Source organism: Hemitrygon akajei, chromosome 1, assembly GCF_048418815.1.
Source record: "Hemitrygon akajei chromosome 1, sHemAka1.3, whole genome shotgun sequence".
In the NCBI taxonomy this organism is placed as follows: domain Eukaryota; kingdom Metazoa; phylum Chordata; class Chondrichthyes; order Myliobatiformes; family Dasyatidae; genus Hemitrygon; species Hemitrygon akajei.
Genome location: NC_133124.1, coordinates 125,173,524 through 125,197,031, shown reverse-complemented (window position 1 = coordinate 125,197,031; position 23,508 = coordinate 125,173,524). Strand labels below are relative to the sequence as shown.

At 41.2% G+C, this 23,508-nt stretch overlaps 1 protein-coding gene across 1 annotated transcript; it reads right to left on the bottom strand.

Annotated features, from left to right (window-relative positions):
- Window positions 1-213: 213 nt before the first annotated feature.
- Window positions 214-23,493, bottom strand: fbxo43 (F-box protein 43). Its single transcript, XM_073055936.1, has 5 exons — window positions 23,371-23,493; window positions 8,423-9,892; window positions 5,551-5,653; window positions 4,290-4,472; window positions 214-1,131 (listed from the first exon to the last, which is right to left on the bottom strand). Exons 2-5 carry the CDS (start codon window positions 9,853-9,855, stop codon window positions 883-885), a joined length of 1,968 nt encoding a protein of 655 aa, XP_072912037.1. The 5' UTR covers window positions 9,856-9,892; window positions 23,371-23,493; the 3' UTR covers window positions 214-882.
- Window positions 23,494-23,508: the final 15 nt, after the last annotated feature.

The following is a 23,508-nucleotide window of genomic DNA, read 5'->3' as shown; positions in this document are numbered from 1 at the left end:
AAGTATTGAGAATGAGCTGGGACATCATGTTACATTTGTATAAGATATTGATTAGGCCATACTTCAACTTCAAATTTATGAGTCACATTTAAGAACATTTAGTTTTGCCAAAGAATTAAAGTCACATCTGCAATGATGCAAAATGCCTGTGCATGCATTTGAAAGTTGGCAGAAAGTTCTTTTACAGCCAAAAAATTAAGAAAATGCATTCACTCTATTTCATGAAAACTTTTATTAAGCATGTAACATTAAAATTCACTTAAAAATGTCCACTGGCTTAACATGTACAAAACTATATACAAAATGTCTTAAGAATCTTGACACATTCCTGCTGCCTTGATTTTGCGCAGTCAACATTTCAGAAATTACAAAGGAGAGATGAATTTAAAGCAGTGAAGAAATTCATGGAGCCAATGCCTTTGAAAACATTAAGGGAGCTCAGAATAAGAGTATAGGTACAGTTTGCACATTTTGTACACCTAGAGTTTCTAATTCATCCATTACTAATCACTACAATGCAGTTTGTTTTAACTGTGCCCTTCAGAAACCTGAAAAACTGCAGTGATTTTGAAGCAGGCTTGCTGTCACGACAGCATTACTTATGATTATTCTGAAGACCCAACCCCCCCCCCAAAAAATTGTTTGCTAAAATCAGATGTATAAATTAGAGCAAATAAAATCAGAAAACTTGTAATCTTGGATATACATTTTCCCCCACTCTAACTGAAAAATGATTTGTACAAATTGAAAATAGTTTAAAAAGTCTTCAAAATGTTTATACATATGCACACAACTAAGAAACCTTGTTAGTATAGTGTTAGAAGGGATTAGGGAGTCTGCATGGTTCTATTTACATGTACAAGTTTACATTTTCCTTAAAGTTTATAATCTTCGCAAGTTCCTCTTGCTTTGAGCACTTCCTGGTGTTCCACCTTTGTTGCCAAAGTGTTTGACAGACTTACTGCTGCATTCCCTGGATCCATGGAAAACACAGAAGCATTGTGTACAAAAGTCAAAGGCGCAATCTTCTCGACTGCAGAGACCTCTTTTCTTCATTGGATTGTACCTGGCAGGTGACTGGCACTGTGGGCACGGCTTTAAAGCCTCATCATTAAACAACGTCTTGGCAACCTGGTAGCAACAATTTACAGTTTAGGTTCCAAATTTTCACCCTTTAATGTTACCAAATACATTTTGTTGGGGGAAGAGGGAGAAAAATAATCATAATTCTATCTATGAATAAGCATTGCAAAATATTGTGGTTAAAGCCAAAGCCAAGGACAAAACTAATTTCTAGCTAAAGGCTAACAAATCAAGCAATTAGAAATGTAAACAAGAGATTCTGTAGATGCTGGAAGTCTAGATTAACACATAAAATGCTGGAGGAACTCAGCAGGTTAGGCAGCATCTATTGAGGGGAATAAATAGTCAAAGTTTTAGGCTGAGTTTTGAAGGTTCTCAGCCCAAAATATCGACTGTTTATTCCTCTTCACTAATGCTGCCTGATCTGCTGAGTTCCTCCAGTATTTGCATTGTAATTAGGAACAAGCAAGTGATCGCAAATTTAACTGAACACCAAGTTCTAGGGATTGATCAAGTACTCATTTGGGAAGAAATTGACTCAGTTTACATTCAATTTACACAGTAAATACTACTTTTCAGCACACCCCCCTTTTACCCTTACCAATGTTTAATTCATACATCATAGAAAACATCCCATTGTGGTATACTACAGCTTATTATGGCAACCGCTCCCTCCATGACGAAAAGCAGATGCAGAGTGTTGTGGACACAGTTCAGCACATCACTGAAGCCAGTCCGCTCTCCATGAACTCTGTCCACATTTCTCACTGCTTCGGTAAAGCAACTAACACAATAACAGACCCAAACCACTGCGGACATTGTCATGTGGGAAAAGATATGGGGCAGAACATTAAGAAATCCTGATAGCACACAACCCAAGGGTCAATGATAGTTTTAGTACTGTTATAAAACTACTAAACAGTTCCCTAGCATGACAAGATTCACTCAACTTCATAACTTACCTTACACCTTTTGTCTCTGCACTACACTCTGTAGCTATAGCACTTACTGGAGGAACTCAGCAGGCCAGGCAGCGTCAATGGGGAAAAAGTACAGTCAGCGTTGAGCCAAAGAATCAGAAACTGATTGGAAAGCTGAGCCTACTGGGCCTGAACACCTCCCTCTGCAACTGGATCCTAGACTTCCTGACTGGGAGATCTCAGTCAGTCCGGATCGGGAGCAGCATCTCCAACACCATCACACTGAGCACGGGGGCCCCCAGGGTTGTGTGCTCAGTCCACTGCTGTTCACTCTGCTGACCTACGACTGTGCTGCAACACACAGCTCGAACCACATCATCAAGTTCGCCAATGACACGACCGTGGTGGATCTCATCAGCAAGAACGACGAGTCAGCTTACAGAGAGGAGGTGCAGCAGCTAATGGACTGGTGCAGAGCCAACAACCTGTCTCTTAATGTGAAGAAAACAAAAGAGATGGTTGTTGACTTAAGGAGGGCACGAAGCGACCACTCCCCGCTGAACATCAACGGCTCCTCGGTAGAGACCGTTAAGAGCACCAAATTTCTTGGTGTTCAACTGACGTAGAATCTCACCTGGTCCCTCAACACCAGCTCCGTAGCAAAGAAAGCCCAGCAGCATCTCTACTTTCTGAGAAGGCTGAGGAAAGTCCATCTCCCACCCCCCATCCTCATCACATTTTACAGCGGTTGTATTGAGAGCATCCTGAGCAGCTGCATCACTGCCTGGTTCGGAAATTGCACCATCTCAGATTGCAAGACCCTGCAGCGGATAGTGAGGTCAGCTGAGAAGATCTTCGGGGTCTCTCTTCCCACCATCACAGACATTTACACTACACGCTGCATCCACAAAGGAAATAGCATTGTGAAGGACCCCACGCACCCCCATACAAACTCTTCTCCCTCCTGCCGTCTGGGAAAAGGTACCAAAGCATTTGGGCTCTCACGACCAGACTATGTAACAGTTTCTTCCCCCAAGCTATCAGACTCCTCAATACCCGAAGCCTGGACTGACACCTCGCCCTACTGTCCTGTTTATTATTTATTGTAATGCCTGCACTGTTTTTGTGCACTTTATGCAGTCCAGTGCAGGTCTGTAGTCTAGTGTAGCTTTCTCTGTTTTTTTTTAACGTAGTAGAGTCTAATTTTTGTACTGTGTCATGTAACACCATAGTCCTGGAAAATGTCTCATTTTTACTATATACTGTACCAGCAGTTATAGTCGAAATGACAATAAAAAGTGACTTGACTTGAAAGCAATGGATGGGCAAGGAGACAACACGAAGGAGGTACAAGGGGATGGGAAATGGTGATGGGGTGTGGGTGGAGGCATTACTGGAAGTTTGAGAAATCAATGTTCATGTCATCAGGTTGGAGGCTACCCAAACAGAATACAAGGTGTTGCTCCTCCAACCCAAGTGTGGCCTTGGGAGACCGCTTCACAGAGCATCTATGCTCCGTCCGTCAGAACAAGCAGGATCTCCTAATGGCCATCCATTTTATTTCCACTTCCAATACGACCATCCATGGCCTCTTCCATGCCGGGATAAGGCCACACTTTGGGTGGAGGAACAGCACCTTATATTCCATTTGGATAGCCTCCAAACTGATGGCATGAACATGGATTTCTCAAATTTCCAGTAATGCCTCCCCCCCCCTCCAAAATCACTATTTCCCATCCCTTTATCCCTTTCTCATATTCTCTCCTTGCCCAGCCATTGCCTCCCTCTGGCGCATTCCCACCCCCCCCCCCCACTTCTTCCATGGCCTTCTGTCTCTTTCACCAATGAATTTCCTAGCTCTTTGCTTCATCCCTCACCCTCCAAGTTTCACCTATTGCTTGGTGTTTCTCTCACCTTGCCCCCACCTTTCAAAGCTATTCCTTCAGCATTTTTTCCCTCCAATCCTGCTGAAGGGTTTCGGCCCGAAACGTCAACTGTACTTTTTTCCATAGATGCTGTCTGGCCTAGTGAGTTCCTCCAGCATTTTGCATGTGTTGCATCTGTAGACTTTCTTTTGTTTGTGCACCAATATTTGTAGGCCAGATGGAAATACTGATGTGCAAACTGTTCGCATGTTTTGCTAATTCCATACCAGCTATACAAATACTACTAAAAGTATCTCTCAAAGAGACAAATCTAAATGAAAACAGTTTCTATCAAACCAGCTAACTCAGCAAATTTCAAATGTTGTCTATGAAAAACTCCAATAGGTTTTCTTACATTTACCTGTAAGAATTCTTCTCGCTTACTAATTGACTTGGAAGCACTACTGTATCCAGTAGTGGTTAGCTCATGTCGAGTAGAGAGAGTTGGTGTGAAGACCCTTGTCTGTGCCTGAACAGATTTCAAAGCAGGGCGATCTAGGTGATTACGTCTGTTTTCAACATCTGTGGCCCAAAATTGGTTATGCTGGTGAAAAAAAAAATATTTTCAGGTCTTATATTCCCAATTGGAGATATTAAAATTTGAACAAGCAATTTATCAGTTAACAAATCTAAAAATCAAACATTTCAAAACACTTACAGATAACTTTCTCCTGTAGAAACATCACAAATTAAATAACAAATTGATGCAGTAATAGAAAGAATTCATTTCTTGATATTCTCCCACATTGAATGCAGACAAGCTTGCCAAGTGACCTGGTGTCCGTTTACAAATTTAAAATCTTCAGCTATTCAGTCCAAGACTAGCTATGTCCGGAATAAGCATTTAGCTGGTCATTTCAATAAACCTCTGCCATTCCCTTTGCCCATTATACCCATGATTAAAAGTCCATTAGAGAACCCTCTTGTGCAAAACACATTCAAAAATTCACATCACCTTGAAACATTATTGGCTCAAAGCTTGTTTATCAGATTGTTGCATTATGTTTTAAACAGAACCTACATGCCCCTCCCATCAAATCAGTTCCAAGGATTGCCCCACAACACTGTTCAGAGACCTGTGAATTTCAACTAGTCATCAATATCTAATCCAATTGATTGAAATTAATTTATCATATGTTCAGATGCACTTTAACTTCCTGTGGAACAAAATAGCTTATTTTACAACTTGATATATCAGATTTCTGCAGATAGTTAATTGGATTCTTGAATAGTGGCAGCCTAATTTCATTTGTCATAATTATTGCTGTTACACTTCCCTTCCACCCTGAATGAACCATATATCAAGAATGTGATGGGAACATGCAGCCAACAATGTGGAAAGAGACTCAGTTAACGTTTCAGGCCAAAGACTGCTTCCGGCCAAAATCTCTTTCTACATGTTGCCTGACTAGCTGAGCATATCCAGAATTTTCAGTTTTCATTTTGGATTCGATATTTGTATGGAAATGCTCCCCCTGCTGGGAAGAATACAAGTTCACCACTCACTGCTTCACATCAAGGACAAAAGTGACACATTTACGGCAAATAGCTCATTGATTTTCTAAACTAAAAGAGATGATTTATCTACAAAGAATCTTTAAAGATTATATAAAGAAACATACCATTCTGTGATTTTGAACTTCATTCAGATACTGCTTTCTTCTGAGACACAGCATTTGGTCTTGCTTGATGACTTTCTTCCAGACTTTGCTCACTTTCCATACTCTTATTTGAAGGCAAGAATTTAATTTGCAAAATAAAGACAAAAACTTGTGCATTTAGTGGGTAACCTGCACTACTGCCGGATGATATTTAAAGTGAAAGGTCTACAGGGAAATGAAAGTGACAAAACAAGTTTCTGTGCACAAGTCATGCAAAGTATTGATGATTTTGGACCTGATGTAATGCTCAGTGAACCACATCAATCAACAATAACTGCAGATGGGCAGAGCAGATTTATTTTATCACTTATTGAGTTGGCAGGAGTCACTCTGACCATTGATGAAATATGAAGTGCATTTGTTCATCTGAACATGGATGGCAATTACAGTCCCCACTTTTGTTTGAGGACTTGATGAAATAAAATATTAAGCCTACTTTTAGTTTATTACATCAACCTGTTGTGTGAGAGATCAGGGAGACCTAAAGCACTGAAGAACCGAGTATTGCAAGAGTGCTCAAGATTAACAAAAAGATATCAAATCAAATACAATAAATTCTGCCAGACACACCAGGTCACACAACCTCAATGGAGATGAATAAACAGTCAACATTTCAGGGCGAGACCTTTCATCAGGACACATTGTATTAGTCCAGAGCAACAAGAACAACAGCCAGTTTGCTGGATCTGATTTAAACAAGTGTATAACATTGATTTGTTTTTAAGCATTTTAAAAAGTGCGCATTATTGTTATTAAAAAACTGTCCCCGTTTCCAACTTTATAGACACCCACAAGATGATTTTGTATGCAACTCAGAAAATACACAAAATTGTAGCCATACCTTCACAGTATTGGTATGAAAAGGTATCAAGCACACAAGACTGAACAATGACTAAAACAGAAGGGAGAGGAAGTAACAATGTTGGAGGAACTCAGCAGGCCAGGCAGCATCTGTGGAAAAGATTACATTCGATGTTTCGGACCGAGACGCTTTGGCAGGGAGAGAGAAAACTAGTTCTGCCATTTCCAGAGATGAATGTATCCAAGTTCAGCTTTACAATTTAAAATGTGAATGTATTAATATGTAGGGTGGCCATAACCCAGAGGTGACCTATACACTCAGCGACCACTTCACTAGGTGGAGTTTCACACCTGCTTGTTACTGCAAAAATCTAATCAGCCAATCACGCAGCAATAACTCAATGCATTAAACCATGCAGACATGATCAAAAGGTCCCGTTACCATTCTAACCAAATATCATAATGGGAAAGAAATGTAATCTAAGTGACTTTGATTGTAGAATGATTGTTGGAGCTAGATGGGGTGGCTTCAGTATCCCGACACGGCCGATTTCCTGAGATTTTCACACAGCAGTCTAGAGTTTACGGAGAATGCTGTGAAAAACAAAAAATATCCGGTGAACAGCAGTTTGGGTGAAAATGCCTTATTAATGAGAGAGGTCAGGGGTATGGTCAGACTGGTTCAAGATGACATGAAGAAAACAGCAACTCAATAATGCTTTACAACAGTGGTGTGCAGACGAGCACTGCTGAGTGCACATGTCTCCTGTACCTATTAAAGTGGCCACTGAGTGAATTTTCTTACCACTTCTGTCTAGTTAGGAAAAACAATATTTAGAATAGGCTATGATAATCACCTCCATTTAAGATGTCAAAGGCTTAAGGTTCATGCTGATGTACGCAACTTGTAAAATCTTTTCTAGTCATTAGTTATATCTTCCTTTAAAAAAAGCCTCTATTCCATGTCTCCAAAATTTTGCAGCAGTGTAATGACAAGTACAGTTAACTAAATGTTGAAGTTGGAAGCTAGAGAGGGTAGTAGATGGGGAATTAGGAAGATAGGAAGCAGCCCTAAGTACAAAAAGTTCTTATAAAAAGGTACCTAATGTACTAGGGGTGATTGATAAGTTCGTGGCCCAAGGTAGGAGTCAATTTTAGAAAACCTAGCACTTTTATTTTTCAACATAGTCCCCTCCTACATTTACACACTTAGTCCAGCGGTTGTGGAGCATACAGATCTTGGACCTCCAGAAAGTGTCCACAGATGGGTGATTGATAAGTTCATGGAAAGATAGGAGATTGTTATACAGCTCTCATTACATGCACATGCAGTTCAACTCTGAGTGATTATGCAGAAAGTTTGAAGTTAATAACTCCTCAGGAGTGATTGATAAGTTTGTGGCCGAAGGTATAAGGAGATGAGCTATTAACTTCAAACTTTCTGCCTCATCACTCAAAGAGTTGACCTGCATGTGCATGTAATGAGAGCTGTGTAACTCATCTCCTTCTACCTTAGGCCACAAACTTATCAATCACCCATCCCTGGACACTTTCTGGAGGTCCAAGATCCGTATGCTCCATGACCGCTGGACTAAGTGTGTAAATGTAGGAGGGGACTATGTTGAAAAATAAATGTGCTAGGTTTTCTAAAATTGACTCCTTCTACCTTAGGCCACGAACTTATCAATCACCCCTCGTAGATAGTGAGATTAAAACTTAAGGTATGAAAGATCATATACATTCCTTTTATTACTTCAAGAGTCTGAATATTTGCAATTTACGAGGAGAAGGCTGGAAAATGGGATTGAGGAATAAAAAAATCCGCCATGATTAAATGGCGGAACAGATTCGATGGGCCAAATGGCCGGATTCTGCTCCTATGTCTTATGGTCTTATGATATTAAGTTTACATCCAAGCTCAAAGTATTAAAATGCTTTGAAGGACTTCTTACGAAGGGGTGCAGGCGCAGGAAAGCAAAGAGGAAATAGACTAAAGACTTGGAGAAACCAATTTGCATTCCTCCAATCTTACCTGCAGATATCTTCTATAGTGAAGCAATACAAAATTATATTGAGAACATGCGTCAAGTTCCTGTTCAATAGTTCTTTCAGAATATCCACTTTTTCTAAGCCCATTTTTCGGCCAATTAGTCCACGCAGTGAAGGCATAGATTCACCTAGTGCCTTTTCCTCAAACCCATTCTCATCCTTACTGGTGATATTTTTTGACCTTTTTTTCCTCATGCACAATTCCTGTATTAACTGCAACGCAGGAGTATGAGACAAATTCCCAAGTTTTAGAGAGTCCTCCCAAATATTTTCTTCAAAGACCAACACATCATCTTTACTAGGAGATTTTAGTTTGTAATTTGACCCCTTTGGAAGAATTCCTTTGTGTTCATCTTCAGTCTCAGATTGGGAGCCACGCTCACTGAGAGTGGACAGACGCTTAGTTCTTTCCAATTGTCTAACAGACCTCTTAGAATCTTGCATCTTAGGTTTTTTTTGATTTTTCATCAATTCTTGAAAGGAATTCTCATTTGAGAAGGAATCAGATGATTTTTCCAAACCAACCGAATTATACCCACTGTCTTCTGTTGAGGTATCCAATTTATCCTGTGACAGAGTTCTTTGTAACATTTTTCCTGTTGACAGATTTACATTGAAATTTACTGGAGTAACAAACTGGTCACCTCCAGATGTGACCAGATTGAATTTTCCCTGTCTAGCTGGTGTTACAAAGGATTCAGACAGGGTGCATTCACCACAATCTTCGGAGCAAGAGAAACTGCTGAGGTCAAGTTTACTGAATGAAGTGCATTGATCAGAAGATGCATTTTCATAAATTAACCAATTTTTACACTTTAGATCATCTATTGTGGAGGTTCGCTGTTGTGCAAACAAATACCTTTTAGTTCTACATGAAGCACCACTTTCATCACTTGGAGCACTGGTTGATAAACCTTCAAATTTCAAGTCTCCAGGAGAATTTAATGAGCTATCTGAAAAGGACAATTTATCACATGGTCTGGTGTAAGGCCATTCTTCTGTAACAGCCACAGAGGATTGAACAGTTTTGTGCAACTGCACTTTTTCACTTGAGAGGTGGGACTCAAGAAGTCTCCGCCGCAACGTGATTGTCTTGCCAGTTCTCCTAGGAGTTTCAAATGAAATTGGTGAAAGAGAGTTGGTTCTTTTCCCATCGAGCCTTCTTTCAATAGAAAAGGCCTTTGCACTACAGGACTGTCTTTCCTTTCCCACTACTGGAGATACAGCAACAGTATGGGAACCAAGCTCCTGTATGGCTCCATTGAAATATTTAAGTGAGTGTACTTCACTTTTTCCTTCATTATAGCCACCCTCCCTGAATGGTTCTTCATCAGAGGATTTTAACTTTTCAGGATTAGCTCCTTGGAGGTCAGAGATGGTCAGCAGATCATATGAGTAGTTCAGTAACTTCAACATCTCGACACAACAGGCTACACGATGTCACCAGAAGTCCCTAGAAACAAACACACACATTTTAAAAAGGTTTGCATCATTCCATAAGTTAGTTTTATGAATTTGCATTATTAGAACAGCAATGATCTGACAGCACAGCAGCCTAGAGATTACCGCAATTGCTTTGCAGTGCTAGTGCTCACCGATCAGGGTTTGATTCCTGCCATCGTCTGTACGGGGTTTGTACGTATTCTGTGACCGTGTGGCCTTCCTCCGGTTTCCTCATTATGTTCCAAGGACATGACCAATGTTCGGATTAGTAGGTTGTGGGCATTCTAAGTTGGCATCAGAAGCACAGAGATACTTGCGGGCAACCACAGCACAATCCGTGCAGATTTGACTCAAACAACGCACTTCACTGCATGTTTTGAAGTAAGTGTGAAAAATAAAGCTAATTTTTCTATCTTTATCCAAAACGTAAATTCTTGTTAATAACTGTGGTACATTGGGTAGATATGAATTTTGTTGCTCTTAATAATTTCCTTATTAAATTATATGGTTTTATTCCACCAATTGTTCTTTAAAAATAATGAAATTTTTAAAAGTCCAAATATTTTTGCTGGTTCATAGAAGAGTACAGCACAGGAACAGGCCCTTCATCTAACAACATTGTACTGAACCAGCTAAAAAGTAAATCAAGAAATCCCCAAAAAACAATTCCTCCTACCTACACAACGCCCACTTTCCTCCATCTTTCTCATATTCATGGGCCTATCTAAATGTCTCAAAAGCCACTGATAGATTAGCCCCTGCCACCATATCAGGCAGCTATTCCAGGCATCCATCACTGAGTAAAAAAAAACTTTCATACCCCCTTGAACCGCAGCATTGAAAGGAACTCAAAGAACTATTACCATGTAGTTCCTTTCCCAAACAATTACATACCGTGCCTATAATCACCCCCCTTGGAAGTTTTCATGTTTTATTGTTTTACATTATCACGTTATGTTATATGGTTCAGAATATTGGACAATATCTAGTAATATGAGGAAATGAATTGAAGCAGCAGAGATGTGGTTTTTGAGAATGCAAAGAATATCATGGATGAAACAAATATCTAATGAGGATATCATGAACAGAGCAAGCACAAAAAGAGAAATAATGTATGAGATCATGAAAAGGCAACATAGCTTCATTGGACATGTGATTAGGAAAGAGGAGTTAGAATGCACGGTAATTATGGGAAGGATTGAAGGGAAGAAAGCAAGAGGAAGCCAAAGACAAATGATGATGAGACAGCAGCCACAGAACTGGAAATGAATACCAATGAATTGATTCACTTGACCTGAAACAGGAGTGTGGGAGCCTTGGCATGATGATGATTTTACAACATTGAAGTTGGCGCGTGGCCAAGTGGTTAAGGCGCTCGTCTAGATAGCTGAAGGTCACTAGTTCGAGCCTTGGCTGAGGCTGTGTGTGCAACCTTGAGCAAGGCACTTAACCACACATTGCTCTGTGATGACACTGGTACCAAGCTGTATGGGTCCTAATGCCCTTCCCTTGGACAACATTGGTGGCGTGGAGAGGAGAGACTTGCAGCTTGGGCAACTGCCAGTATTCCATAAAAACAACCTTGCCCAGGCTTGCACCCTGGAATCTTTCAAAGGTGCAAATCCATGGTCTATCGAGACTAACGGAGGCCTACCTACAACATTGAATCACAGACTATTTAATTTGGCTTTTTTGACACTGATAATCAGAAAAGACTTCCATGTCAAACTGAATGCAGATCTCTACAAAGTGATCTAAACTACAAATACAAAACAAAATAATTGTTTGCATAAGTAGTTACCCTTTTAATACGACACAACAAATTATCACTGGTGCTACCAATTGGTTTTAGAAGTCGTGAAATTGAGATCTGTGTGCAGTCAAAGTATTTCAATTGACTGTAGTTAAAACACACCTGTGTGTAGAAGGTGCTGATGAGTCAGGATCCTGGCAAAAACTACACTATGAAGACAAAGGAACACTCCAAGCAATGGTGTGAATAGCTTATTGAAAAGCCCAAATCAGGAGAGGGATACAAGAAAATTTCCAAGTCACTGAACATCTCTTGGAGTACAGCCAAGTCAATCATCAAGAAATTAAAAGAATATGGCACAGCTGTAAATCTGTCTAGACCAGGCCATCCTCAAACTGAATGACCGTGCATGAAGGGGACTAGTGAGAGACCATCGAGAATCCTCAACCTGGCAGTGTGGGTCCTGAGGCTCTCATACTCCTGAGAGAGCACATCCTGGATGATAGGGGTGCTTGATAATGGATGCTGCTTTCCTAATGACATTTTGTGTAGATGTACTCAACAGTGAGGAAGCTTTACCAGTGTGACAACTCTGGGGGAGTTATAAGCTTCAGTGGCTGAGATGGGAGAGACTGCACATACAACTGTTGCTAGGGTGCTTCACCAGTCACAGCTTTATGGAAGAGTGGGAAAGAGAAAGCCATTGTTGAAAAATACTCACATGAAATCTGGGCTTCAGTTTGCCAGAAGGTATGTGGGAGTCACCCCTGAAGAAAGCTGGAATAAGCTTCTATAGTTTAAATGAAAACAAAATTGAACTTTTTGTCATTAGACTAAATGCTATGTTTGGGGTAAGCCAAACATCGCACATCAAAAACATGCTATCCCTACCATGAAGCATGGTGGTGGTTGCATCATGCTATGGGGATGCTTCACTGCAGCAGGCCCTGAAAGCCTTGTGGAAGTAGAGAGTAAACAATGCAGGGAAAATACAGGAAAATACAGGACAAAAACATGATGCAGTTTGCAAGAGAACTGCAACTTGTGAGAAGATTGTTTTTCAGCGAGACAATGACCAAGTATAAAGCCAAATTTACATACAAATGGCTTAAAAACAACTAAACATGTCCTAGAGTGGCCTAGATGGAGACCGGACCTCAATGCAATTGAGAATTTGTGGCTGGACTTGAAAAAGGCTGTTCACATATAATCCCCACACAATCTGAGAGAGCTTGAACAATTTTGTAAAGAAGAATGGGGAAAATTAGTGTCCAGATGTGCCATGCTGATAGAGACCAATCTACACAGACTCAAGGCAATCATTACTGCCAAAGGTGCATCTAATAAATACTGACTTGAAGGGGGTAATAATTATGCAATCAATTATTGTTCAACAATTATAATAAATTTAGACCAATTTGTAGAAATTTGTTTTCACTTTGACACAGTACTTTCTGTTGATCAGTGTCAAAAAGCCATATTAAATCTACTGTGATTCAATGTTGTAAAACAAAACATGAAAACTTCCAAGTGGGGACTGTAACTATTTCTGCTTTGAGACATTGCTTTACAAAACTTGCTGTGTACAAAATGCTTCAACTGCCCTTCAATTTAAGATTACTGGTTCACACAACAATGTTTGTGGGCTCAATCCTTCTGCATGGGGTGAGGGGCTCTAGAGAACATGAAATACATTATTGACAGTGACAAGAGGATGAAGATTAAATAGTTTGAACCATTAAGATTTACTTCTTAAAAAAGGTGTCTAGCTACCTGGAATGGGAATGTTGCAAACGTGTCCATATACAGGCATGAAGTGCTAAAGTGCAAAGGTAATTGAGGCTATGTCCACACTACACTGGATAAATCCGTAACCGAAGCTTTTCAGAAACGCTTTCTAGGGTGTGTAATTTTGAAAACGCTGCTTGGGCAGATCAGTGTGGACAGGGTAACTGGAGACTTTTGAAAACGCTGTCAGATGGCTGCGCGCCATTTCATTGTTTTCTTGAACGCAACCTAACAATTTCAGAACAGACGGCAACGAGACTGAAGCCAGAAGAGTTAGAAATCTACTCACCAATTACTTTGACCCATAACTTAATAAATAAGTATACTCACTTTGCCCTGTTTTCTGTCCTTGCTTGTATGAAGGTGGTTTACCTATTTATGCAAGTACTTCTCTGACAATAGATGTCTAACAGCCTAATGTAACATTGTATGGAAATACAAGATAATACTGATGCAGACATGTTTTACACATTTAACAAGGTGCTTTATTAATGCAACAGAGTCAGTTTTTCAATGTTCGTCGTCAACTGGGTTAATCTGTCCGTGAACTCCTTGTCTGTTGCCTCCATACACTTCAGTATTTGTTTCGTTTTACTTTTAAGTTCTCCTGCTCGAGAGCCAACAGCTGCCCATCATTTAAGTTTTTCTAGTCTGTAACTGAAAAAACTCGCACCGTCTTTCACGGTGAGATTCGACACCAAACATGTTGCTTGTTTTCGGTAGATGTGTCCTGCGCATGCGCAGTAGGAGGAGATTTGCCGATATCTCTGTTTCAATGTGGATTGAGATATTTTAAAAAATGGATAGTGTGGATGCCTATCATTTTTACCTGAAACCGGCATTTTCAAAATTATCCTGTCTAGTGTGGATGTAGCCTGAGATGGCCACAAACATACTGAACTAATTGAATGAAACACACCAAGTGGTCATTTCTTGCCCTGATGCAATTATGTGCAAGACTACTTTTAAAACTAACCAAATATACCAAGCTACAAGTTAAATCTGCCCTTTCCTTTCTTCTGGTTACCACAAAAGACAAAATCTTCTAAATTTGTGCTCATTAGGGTACCAGATAGTAAATAAAGCCTAGTGAGGGAAAATAAAATCTACCTTGAATCAACAGTAGATGCTATACATTTACTAATATTAAGATCTAGTTTCAAACTACTGAGATATAGTACAAGTTTTCATTGATGATTAAAAATATGACAACTCCTCGATTGGAAAGCAAGAATTGAATGAGCATAATGCAATAAAATGTTCCCAGTGAACTGATGCTAGTTTGTGTAAGTTACATCACTCATGTTAATCAAGGGGGAGAGTCCACCACTTACATCAAGTTAACATTTGTTGCCCAGTTTCAACTGCATGCTGATGTTATATTTGAGATATGGCATTAATTTTCAAAACACAAGCAAAGAGCAATCCAACTTGTGTCTATCCTACACTCACTGATCTTACAACATGCACCTACTCTTCAATTCCCTTCCTCTTTGGAAAGTTACTCTTGAACCTTCTCTCTGAAACATGCAGACTAATCACAGACCCATCTCTGGACCACCTCCAAACATGCTATATTATTTGCACAAACCACCCAAGAGACTTTTAGTCATTAACTCCTGATAGCACTGTAACAATAGTTTGCAATCAGCTATGCAGGGCAGATGGGGCGAACAGCTTTCCTTAGTCTATATTGATAACCCGAGGGTGGAGAAATAATCTGCTAATAAACTTACTGGTGCAGGAGTAAGTCATATGTGAAAAAGTTTGAATTTATCCCAATACAAACAATGAAACTGAGCAGGGGTAAAGGGGATACTAATGGACTTTTTTTTTTAAAATAAAAATAAACCATTCATAATTTAAAATATTTACAATAATACTGTTCATTTCCTTTTCATTCTTACATTCACAGTTAATGCTCCAAGTCGTGTTATAATACATTTCTTGAAACCAATAGGGCGGTTGCTACTCATGTGGCCCCCTGGGGTGGGTACATTTCTACAATAATTGTACATTTCTACAACAATCCTCACCCCACCCGGCCTCTGCCTCTTCAGTAGCGGAAGGAGAACAGTTCAGGGTTCTTCTCCACCTAGCCCTTGAGGTGGCTGCAGAGAGCTTCAGTACGTCCCTTTAACATGAATTCCAACATCCTGGAATGTAGCAGTCGGAGGGCGTGTAGGTTGATTTCTAGAAAATTTAACCATTACTTTTGAGAAAGTTCGCGAGTATAGAATATTACCACCGTTTTTCCCGATTGGAGTGCAATACCCCTTTAAAATAGGATGAAGATATTGAAGTGGGCACTACAAAAGGGAAAATAAACCGAAAACACACTGGCACATTTTTAACCCAAGTATAGCTGATTTTTTTCTAAATGACAAATTCCAAAGGAAAGTCACCTTTCAGAATGAATCGCTCCGATTACTGCTTTGAGCAGCTAGCGCGCACACAGTGAGCTGTCGCGTAGAGTGACACGGTTAATTGTAACTGGTGAGGAACACTGCGTTGATTTGTAACACCGGGAGCCTCGAGCAAGGGTGGGTAGAGAGAGAACTGGTGCTGCAAATGGGCAATTTGTGATGGTAACGAGCCCAGAACGCGCTCGGCCGCTCCAACCCCCGCCCATCGTCTTGGGAACCAGATGCTGTCTCCACGCGAAGCTTTTTTTCCGCAGGTTCCCTCGTTTGGATTTGAATTTTGCGCCACTCCAATGCAAGCCAGCTGTTTGCATTTGCCCGCTAAACGAGGTTTAAATGACCGCCAAACAAAAAAGCAACTGTCAACAAACACCCTGCTCTTTAAACCATCGCATAGAGATTAGTAATTCATTAAAAACTGCCCATTTCGTCACGTAAGCAATTACTCTGTACAAAACGATTAAAATTGTCCGTTTCTAGCAGACAAAAGCCCAAGTAATCGCTTCCAAAGTACTGACAAGTTCTAAAGAAACTCCGCTCTTTACCTCAAGTAGGTACTGTACTGTACTCTGAAGCGACGCTCCTTTCAAAAGAAAAACGAGAACTACATATGCCGGCAGAAAGACAAACGGGTACTTCTACTAACCGAGTACCTGGAGGCCAAATATTTAATGTGTGGATGATTTGGCAGCAGGGATCATATATAACATTTCTGAAGACAAAGTAGTCGAGAATCCGGGTAGTGACAAGGATGTAAAGAGGATTCTGGAAGTATTGGACGAGCAGAGGGTGTGGGCAACGACATGGAGCTGCTAAACAAGACAAGCTAAGAGCCCATGATATTACAGTAAAGATATTGGCATGGATATATGGCTGACTGGCAGCAGGCAGTGTGGGAACAAAGGGGGGCCTTTCTTGGTTGGCTGCTGGTAACTAGTGATGTTCCACAGGGTTTGGTGTTGGACCCACTTCTTTTCACATTATATTCAATGATCTGGATGATGGAACTGATGGCTTGGGGGGGGGGGGGAAGTTTGGAGACACTGCAAAGATAGGTGGATACCCAGAAGGTGATGAGGAAACAGGGAGCCTGCAGAAAGGCTTGGACAGATTAGGAGAATGGACAAAGTGGTAGTTGGAGTATAATGTAGGGACATGTATAATCATGCACTTTGTCAGAAAAAACCAAGGTGTTTCTAAGGAGGGAACAAATTCAGAAATCATAAGTCCAAAGGGACTTGGTAATCCTAGTACAGGATTCCCTAAAGGTTAACTTGCAGGCTGAGTCAATATAAGGAAGGCAAACACAATGTTAGCATTCATTTCAAGAGGACCTTAACCGTGTCATTGGGTTTAGAGACTTGGTTGTAGTTTGGGCTTTATTCTTTGGCTCTTGGTAGCATCAAAGAATAGAGGCCACTGGTCCTCCAAGTTCAAGGGTTCAGCTCAAGGCTAACAACTCTGACTGGTAAAATAAAATTGTTATGGAAACAACAATGAAGAATCCTTCTCCATCTGAGTGCAATGGTATTCCTGAGTCTCCACCCGGGACATGCATGATTGCCAGTAGTGAAAACAGAGAAAGCTAAGGCATGATGAAGCAAGCCCTGAATACTGCCTGAGATGGAGGACCTCCATTACTGCCCTAAACACCAGTGGCATAATGGGCAGTAAGAACACAGTATAAAAGGATTTAATGCAGAGACTTCATAAAGCATTGGAGGAAGTCCAGAGGAGGCTCACATGAATGACCCTAGGAATGTTTGAAGGCTTGGGGTTTGGGGGGGGGGGGGCGGAAGGAATCTTATTAAAACAGATCGAATATTCAAAGGCCTAGATAGAGTGGATGTGGAAAAGAGGTTTCCTACAGGGGAAGAGTCCAAGATCAGAGGGCACAGACTCAGAATACAAGCATGTCCCTTTAGAGCAGAGATGAGGAGAAATTTCTTTAGCCATTGACTGGTGAATTGTGGAAGTCATTGCCACATTCAATTGTGGAGCCCAAGTCATTGGGTATATTTAAAGCAGAGGATAAAAGGTTCTTGAATAGCAAGGGCATCAAAGACTGTGGGGAGAAGGTAGACTTGATGAGCCAAGTGGCCTAAATCTGCACCTATGCCTTATAGGTGAACAAAGTTAAGAAATGAGGTACTACTGCTTTGTCTGTTTTTGTAAATGGTGAAAGAACAAGAAATGTGGATGGATGAAGAGAGATGACTGTTGTACACAAGTTACTGAAAGCTAATGTGTAGGAATAGTGAGCAATTAGGAAGGCAAATGGCAAGTTGGCTTTCAGAATTCTGATCACCAAGTACTCATCTGCACCAGTCCCATTTACCAGTTCTTAAATTGTAGGTTTCTATGCCTTGGCAATTCAAGTGATCATTATTAAATGAACAAGTACACATTTCCATCAGCCATCAGGCCATAACATTCCAGATTCCAAACATTATGGAAAAGAAAAATTCATCCTCTATCTATGTTCACTGGTATTTGACAGTAATGGGGGAAACATTTTCTCCTGTCAATGTTAATCAATTTAGTATAATTCTATCATATCTCCACCCTTACACCACCATGTTGTTTTCCTCAATAAATATAGATCAGAAGGTCACATCAGTACATATGCCACCATCACTTTGGGGGATTAAGATGTACTTGCTCATTTCTTGGTTACCCTCTTTCTCCTAATGTTCTTGGATTTATCAGTGATATGGACATGGGAAAAGACATCCAGAGTCTAGGTCTATGCTCCACATTCAAAGGCCAGCAATGTGGACATGCGTCAAAGGACATCTGTGGCTCTTGGGGCGTCCCAGGTTGGTGGGTACTGGGATCGGAGGCATGAGGACCAGTGAGTCGATAAGCCCCGAGTTCGTTTCCTGTCATCGGCCAAAGTTCGAAGCCCAAAGATTGATCAGAAATCTGGAAGTTGAAGCCAGATGGCCAGAGGCTGGAGGACTAAAAGCCAGTCCATGTGTGGGTGGGGGAGGGAGGGAAGGGGCTTGTTTTGTTTTGTTGTTTTGTTGCTATGTTAGCACCAGAATCAGAGGCAACATTCGTGGGCTGGCCCAGCACATTCTTGGGTGTTGGTTAACACAAATGATGCATTTCACTCTATGTACATGTGAGAAATAAATCTGAATCTGAGTCACTGGCACACAAGACTACGGGTACTTTGTGGGGCCTTTTTAACCCTCCCAATTTCCTGATTAAACACTCTCCTACAAAGCAATTAGACACTTGACTGTCACAAGGGCAGGATTTGCTGCATGATATTCTGGGGTTAGGTGTTTTAAAAGAGACAGAAGGTAAAGGATGGGGCGGGGGGGGTGACCGTAATTCAGTGATGGTATCACAGATGCAGAAAGGGAGGATATTGAGGAGGGATTTTCTACTGAGTCAGTGTGGGTGGAAGTCAGAAACAGGAAGGGAGCAATAACATGATTGGGAGTAATCGATAGACACCACACACACACACACAATAGCAACAGAAACACTGAGGAGCAGATTAGTAGGCAGATTCTGTTTTGGAAAAGTGTAAAATTAAGTTATTGTCACAGGTAACTTCAACTTCCCCAATATTGATTGGCATCTCCTTGGTACTGAAGGTTTAGATTTAAAAATGGTTAGGACCCCTACCATTAACTGAGGAGTCAGTGGACCCCAGGTTAGAAACCCTTGGTTTAGTTAGAACAGAATTTGTTTAATGCATACAGGAAAGATTCCTGACACAGTATGTGGACAGGAAGCCTAGTGAAGAGGCCATACTGCATCTAACATGAGGCGATGAACCTAGTCTGGCGACAGACCTCTGTGGGCGAGCATTTTGGAGATAGTAACCATAACTCCATGATCTTTTGGATAGCTATGGTTAAGGATAGCAGCAGATAAATTAGAAAGTTGGTGAGATTTGATTGGAGGAGGGTTAATTATAATGGTATTAGGCAGGAAATGGGGAGCATAATGTGGTAAACTACATATACCTGTCTGGACACGCCCCCCCCCCCCCCCCCCCCCCCCCCGCTGACTGCTCCTGTGGCTCCTCCCACATACCCCGGTATAAAGGCGATTGTAGGCACAGACCGTTCCTCAGTCTCCAGGATGTTGTGTGGTAGTCACTTGCTGCTTGTGCTTTCTTCCAGCCTATAAAAGCCTACCTTAACCCATGTCTCAGAGTTATTGATGGTGCATCACATAAATTGGAAACAGAGGTACTCAGGTGCAACCTGAACACGACCGGTGGTGGTGGCAGAGGCTGAGGCAACAGTGATATTTTAAAGACTGTTAGATAAGCTCATGGATTTGAGAGAAGTGGAGGATTATGGACTGTGTAGGAGGGAAAGGTTAGACCAATCATGAAGTAGATTATTGGTTAACACAATATTGTTGGCTATAGGGCCCATACTGTTCCATGTCCGACACTCTATATTCCAAAAGGTACACTTTTTTCAGTTGCCTATGCTATACATCACCAAACACTGAACGTAGATGCATTGTAGAGAGTATCCTGTCGGATTGCATCGTGGCCTGGCATGGGAACACCAATGCCCATGGATGGAATAGTCTATTGGAAGTGGTGGACACAGCACTGTCCATCACAGAAAAACACTCCCCACCATTGAGCACACTTGCATGGAGCCCTGTCACAAGAACACAACAGCTATCATCATGGCCATGCTCTTTTCTCACTGCTGCTTTCAGGAAGGAAGAAAAGGAGCTTTAGGACCCACACCACCAGATTCAGGAAAAGTTGTTATCTTACTGAACAAGTGTGAATAACTTTCTTCACCACTGCTAAGAACTGATTCCACAACCTACAGACTCACTTTCAAGAACATTCTACAACTTACTTTCACAGTATTAATTTTATTATCAGTTTGTCTTTTGCACATTGGTTGCTTGTCAATCTTTATCTGTTATGTATAGACATTTATAAAATGTTATTGCAATTCTTTGTTCCTGTAAATGCTAAATATTGCGAGCAAACATCTCAAAATAGTATATGGTAAGCTTGAACTTTAATCCATACCTTTCATATACTTCTGTTTCACCCCACCCCTTCAACATTGCTTATTATTCAAGGTTCCCAATCATGCCATCTTTATCTTACAATCTCATGGGAAACAGTTGGCCTTGAACTCTCACCATCTCCCTTTTGAAAAGAGTGCTAGATGTTGTTTTACCCACAAATTTAATTTACCTTAATCAACTGGCTCTTCTTAAACTGACTCTCCCCCTGCTTAGGACCCCTACTTGAAGGACATCCTCACCTTTCACCTGAACTACTTTGAAATTTACATAATTATTCCCAAAAATGCTTCTCCACTGACACTTGCCCAGTTTCACTTTTCAAGATTAGGTCTAGGGCAGTTCTTTCTCAGGAATGATCACCTTGGCATTGGCTCCAAAACACTGTACAAATTTAGACCCATCTCAGCCCCTCACAATAAGAAACCACCAGTCAATACAGGGGAAGTTAAAATTCCTCACAGCTATGTGTCATAATTTGCAGTAACCAATCCTCCTCCTTCACTGTCCTGTGGCAGTGTTTTGTGTGTTGTCAGAAAATCTTTGTGCCAGGGATGCTGCTACAAGTTTTTCACTGTACCTGTACCTCACTGTACTTGTGCACAGAGTAAACTGGATTATAACTTAATTGTTCTTGTGCCTTCCTTCATTTTGTCTCCCACTGACTGTTATTGGGGTTATAGTACAAGGCTCCAAGTAAATGCTTCTTCCTTACTTCTAACTTCTACCAATATGGTCTTATTAGAGAACATGTCTGAACAGGTTCCTCTAATCAATATTGCAATGTCCCCTCTTCTTACCTCTCCAGCATCCACAAAACATGCCCAACACAAGGCTACCTTGGACTTTTGGTGTCTCCAAAGTAGCTAGAACATTCATGATCAGAATAATATCATATTTCTATGGGTGATGCTCCTTACCTCAAAAGGTTGAAATTTAACCCATCTTTTTTCACATGCCCTCATCTATTTTCCCTACTCAATAATACAGCATAGAAATATGCCATTTGGCACAAATCATCATGTCAACCTATAGACACCCATCACCTAGCACTTGGTTCATTATACTCTGCGCCTAAGTGTTTGAAGAGATCATCCATGTACTACTTAAGAGCTGTCGTCAAACCAGTTTCAACCATTCTCTCAGGCATTCCAGATACTAATCACCATCTGCATGAAGCTGCCCCTCCTATCTCCTCCTAAAAGGAACCCCCTTACATTAAGGCAAGCCCTCTTGTTTTATCCATCTGTGATTAGAGGGGTGGAGAGAGTTCTCCTTTAGTTTATCCTATCTCAGTATATGCTTCAATCATGTCCCATCTTAACCTCCTCTACTCCAAGGAAAAGAGGCATAGATAACTTCTCCAGTCTCCCCTCCCAGATATTTAATCTGATCAAGAACAGGTGATTAGGCAAGGATTTTGCTTTAGTGACACAGGTTAGGACCAGGAGCGAGCTCTGAGTCACAGAAGGACTGTTCGATGTTATGAGATTTCTGTGCTTTATATTGGTGTCCTTCAGTTCTTTTGATATTTTCTTTCTTGTGGCCAATTGGCAGGTGAGTGATTTTGGGGGGGGGGGGTGTGGTTTGCAGATTTTTGATGCTACTGTTGCTGGGTTTTTTTGAGAGTGAGGGGTTCAGGGATTGTTATTGTCGCTGTTTTATCTGCGGGGGAAGGGTTGGGGATGTGTTGCTATTGTCGCTGTCTTTTTTCTGCAAGTAAGGGGTTCAGGGATTGTTATTGTCGCTGTTTTATCTGCGGGGGAAGGGTTGGGGATGTGTTGCTATTGTCGCTGTCTTTTTTCTGCAAGTAAGGGGTTCAGGGATTGTTATTGTCGCTGTTTTATCTGCGGGGGAAGGGTTGGGGATGTGTTGCTATTGTCGCTGTCTTTTTTCTGCAAGTGAGGGGTTCAGGGATTGCACTGTCACTAGAACTAGTGCTCAGAATTATCACTTTTCCTTTGCCACAGACACAAAAATTCAAACCTCAAGACAATGTAACACACAAAATACTGGAGGAACTCAGCAGGCTTTGCAGCATCTATGAAAAAGAGTAAACAGTCGACGCTTCGGACCGAAACCTTGTAGCAGTACTTTGATTTCCAGCATCCGCAGATTTTCTCGTGTTTGTGATTCAACCACAACACAGGCGGGTTTCACCAAAACCACGAACCAACTCGTACACACGCGAAAAAGGAAACCAACAGACAGCTCTTCCATCCTACTTAATATAAGACAAAGGAGCAGAATCAGGCCATTCGGCCCATCGAGTCTATTCAATCACGGCTGAATTATTATCCCTCTCAAACCCTTCTTCCCACAACGTTTGACGCCCTTCTGATCAAGAATCGCTTTAAGTACGCTCAGTGACTCGGTCTCCACAGCCGTCTGTGGTAACAAGATCCACAGGTAAGAGTCGCGGACCACAGAAAATAACACGGAATCCACCCGGTGCTCGGGTTCACCAAGTCATTAAAAGCCAAAGATACTCACACACAATAAATAGCAAAGTGAAACGACCCCGTCTCCCCCGGAACGACCACTGGTTAAACCGAGGCGGCTTCGGCTGTGAACCTCCGGCCACCCATTGACGCCGTGACCAACAGAAGCGTCCCGCCACCGACCGACAGC

Coding starts and splice junctions, on each gene's coding strand:
- fbxo43 (XM_073055936.1), bottom strand. CDS start 9,855: ATGTTGAAGTTACTGAACTACTCATATGATCTGCTGACCATCTCTGAC. Junction 4,473..5,550: donor AAGTTCAAAATCACAGAATG/GTATGTTTCTTT, acceptor TTTTTTCACCAG/CATAACCAATTTTGGGCCAC. Junction 1,132..4,289: donor AGCGAGAAGAATTCTTACAG/GTAAATGTAAGA, acceptor TGTTGCTACCAG/GTTGCCAAGACGTTGTTTAA.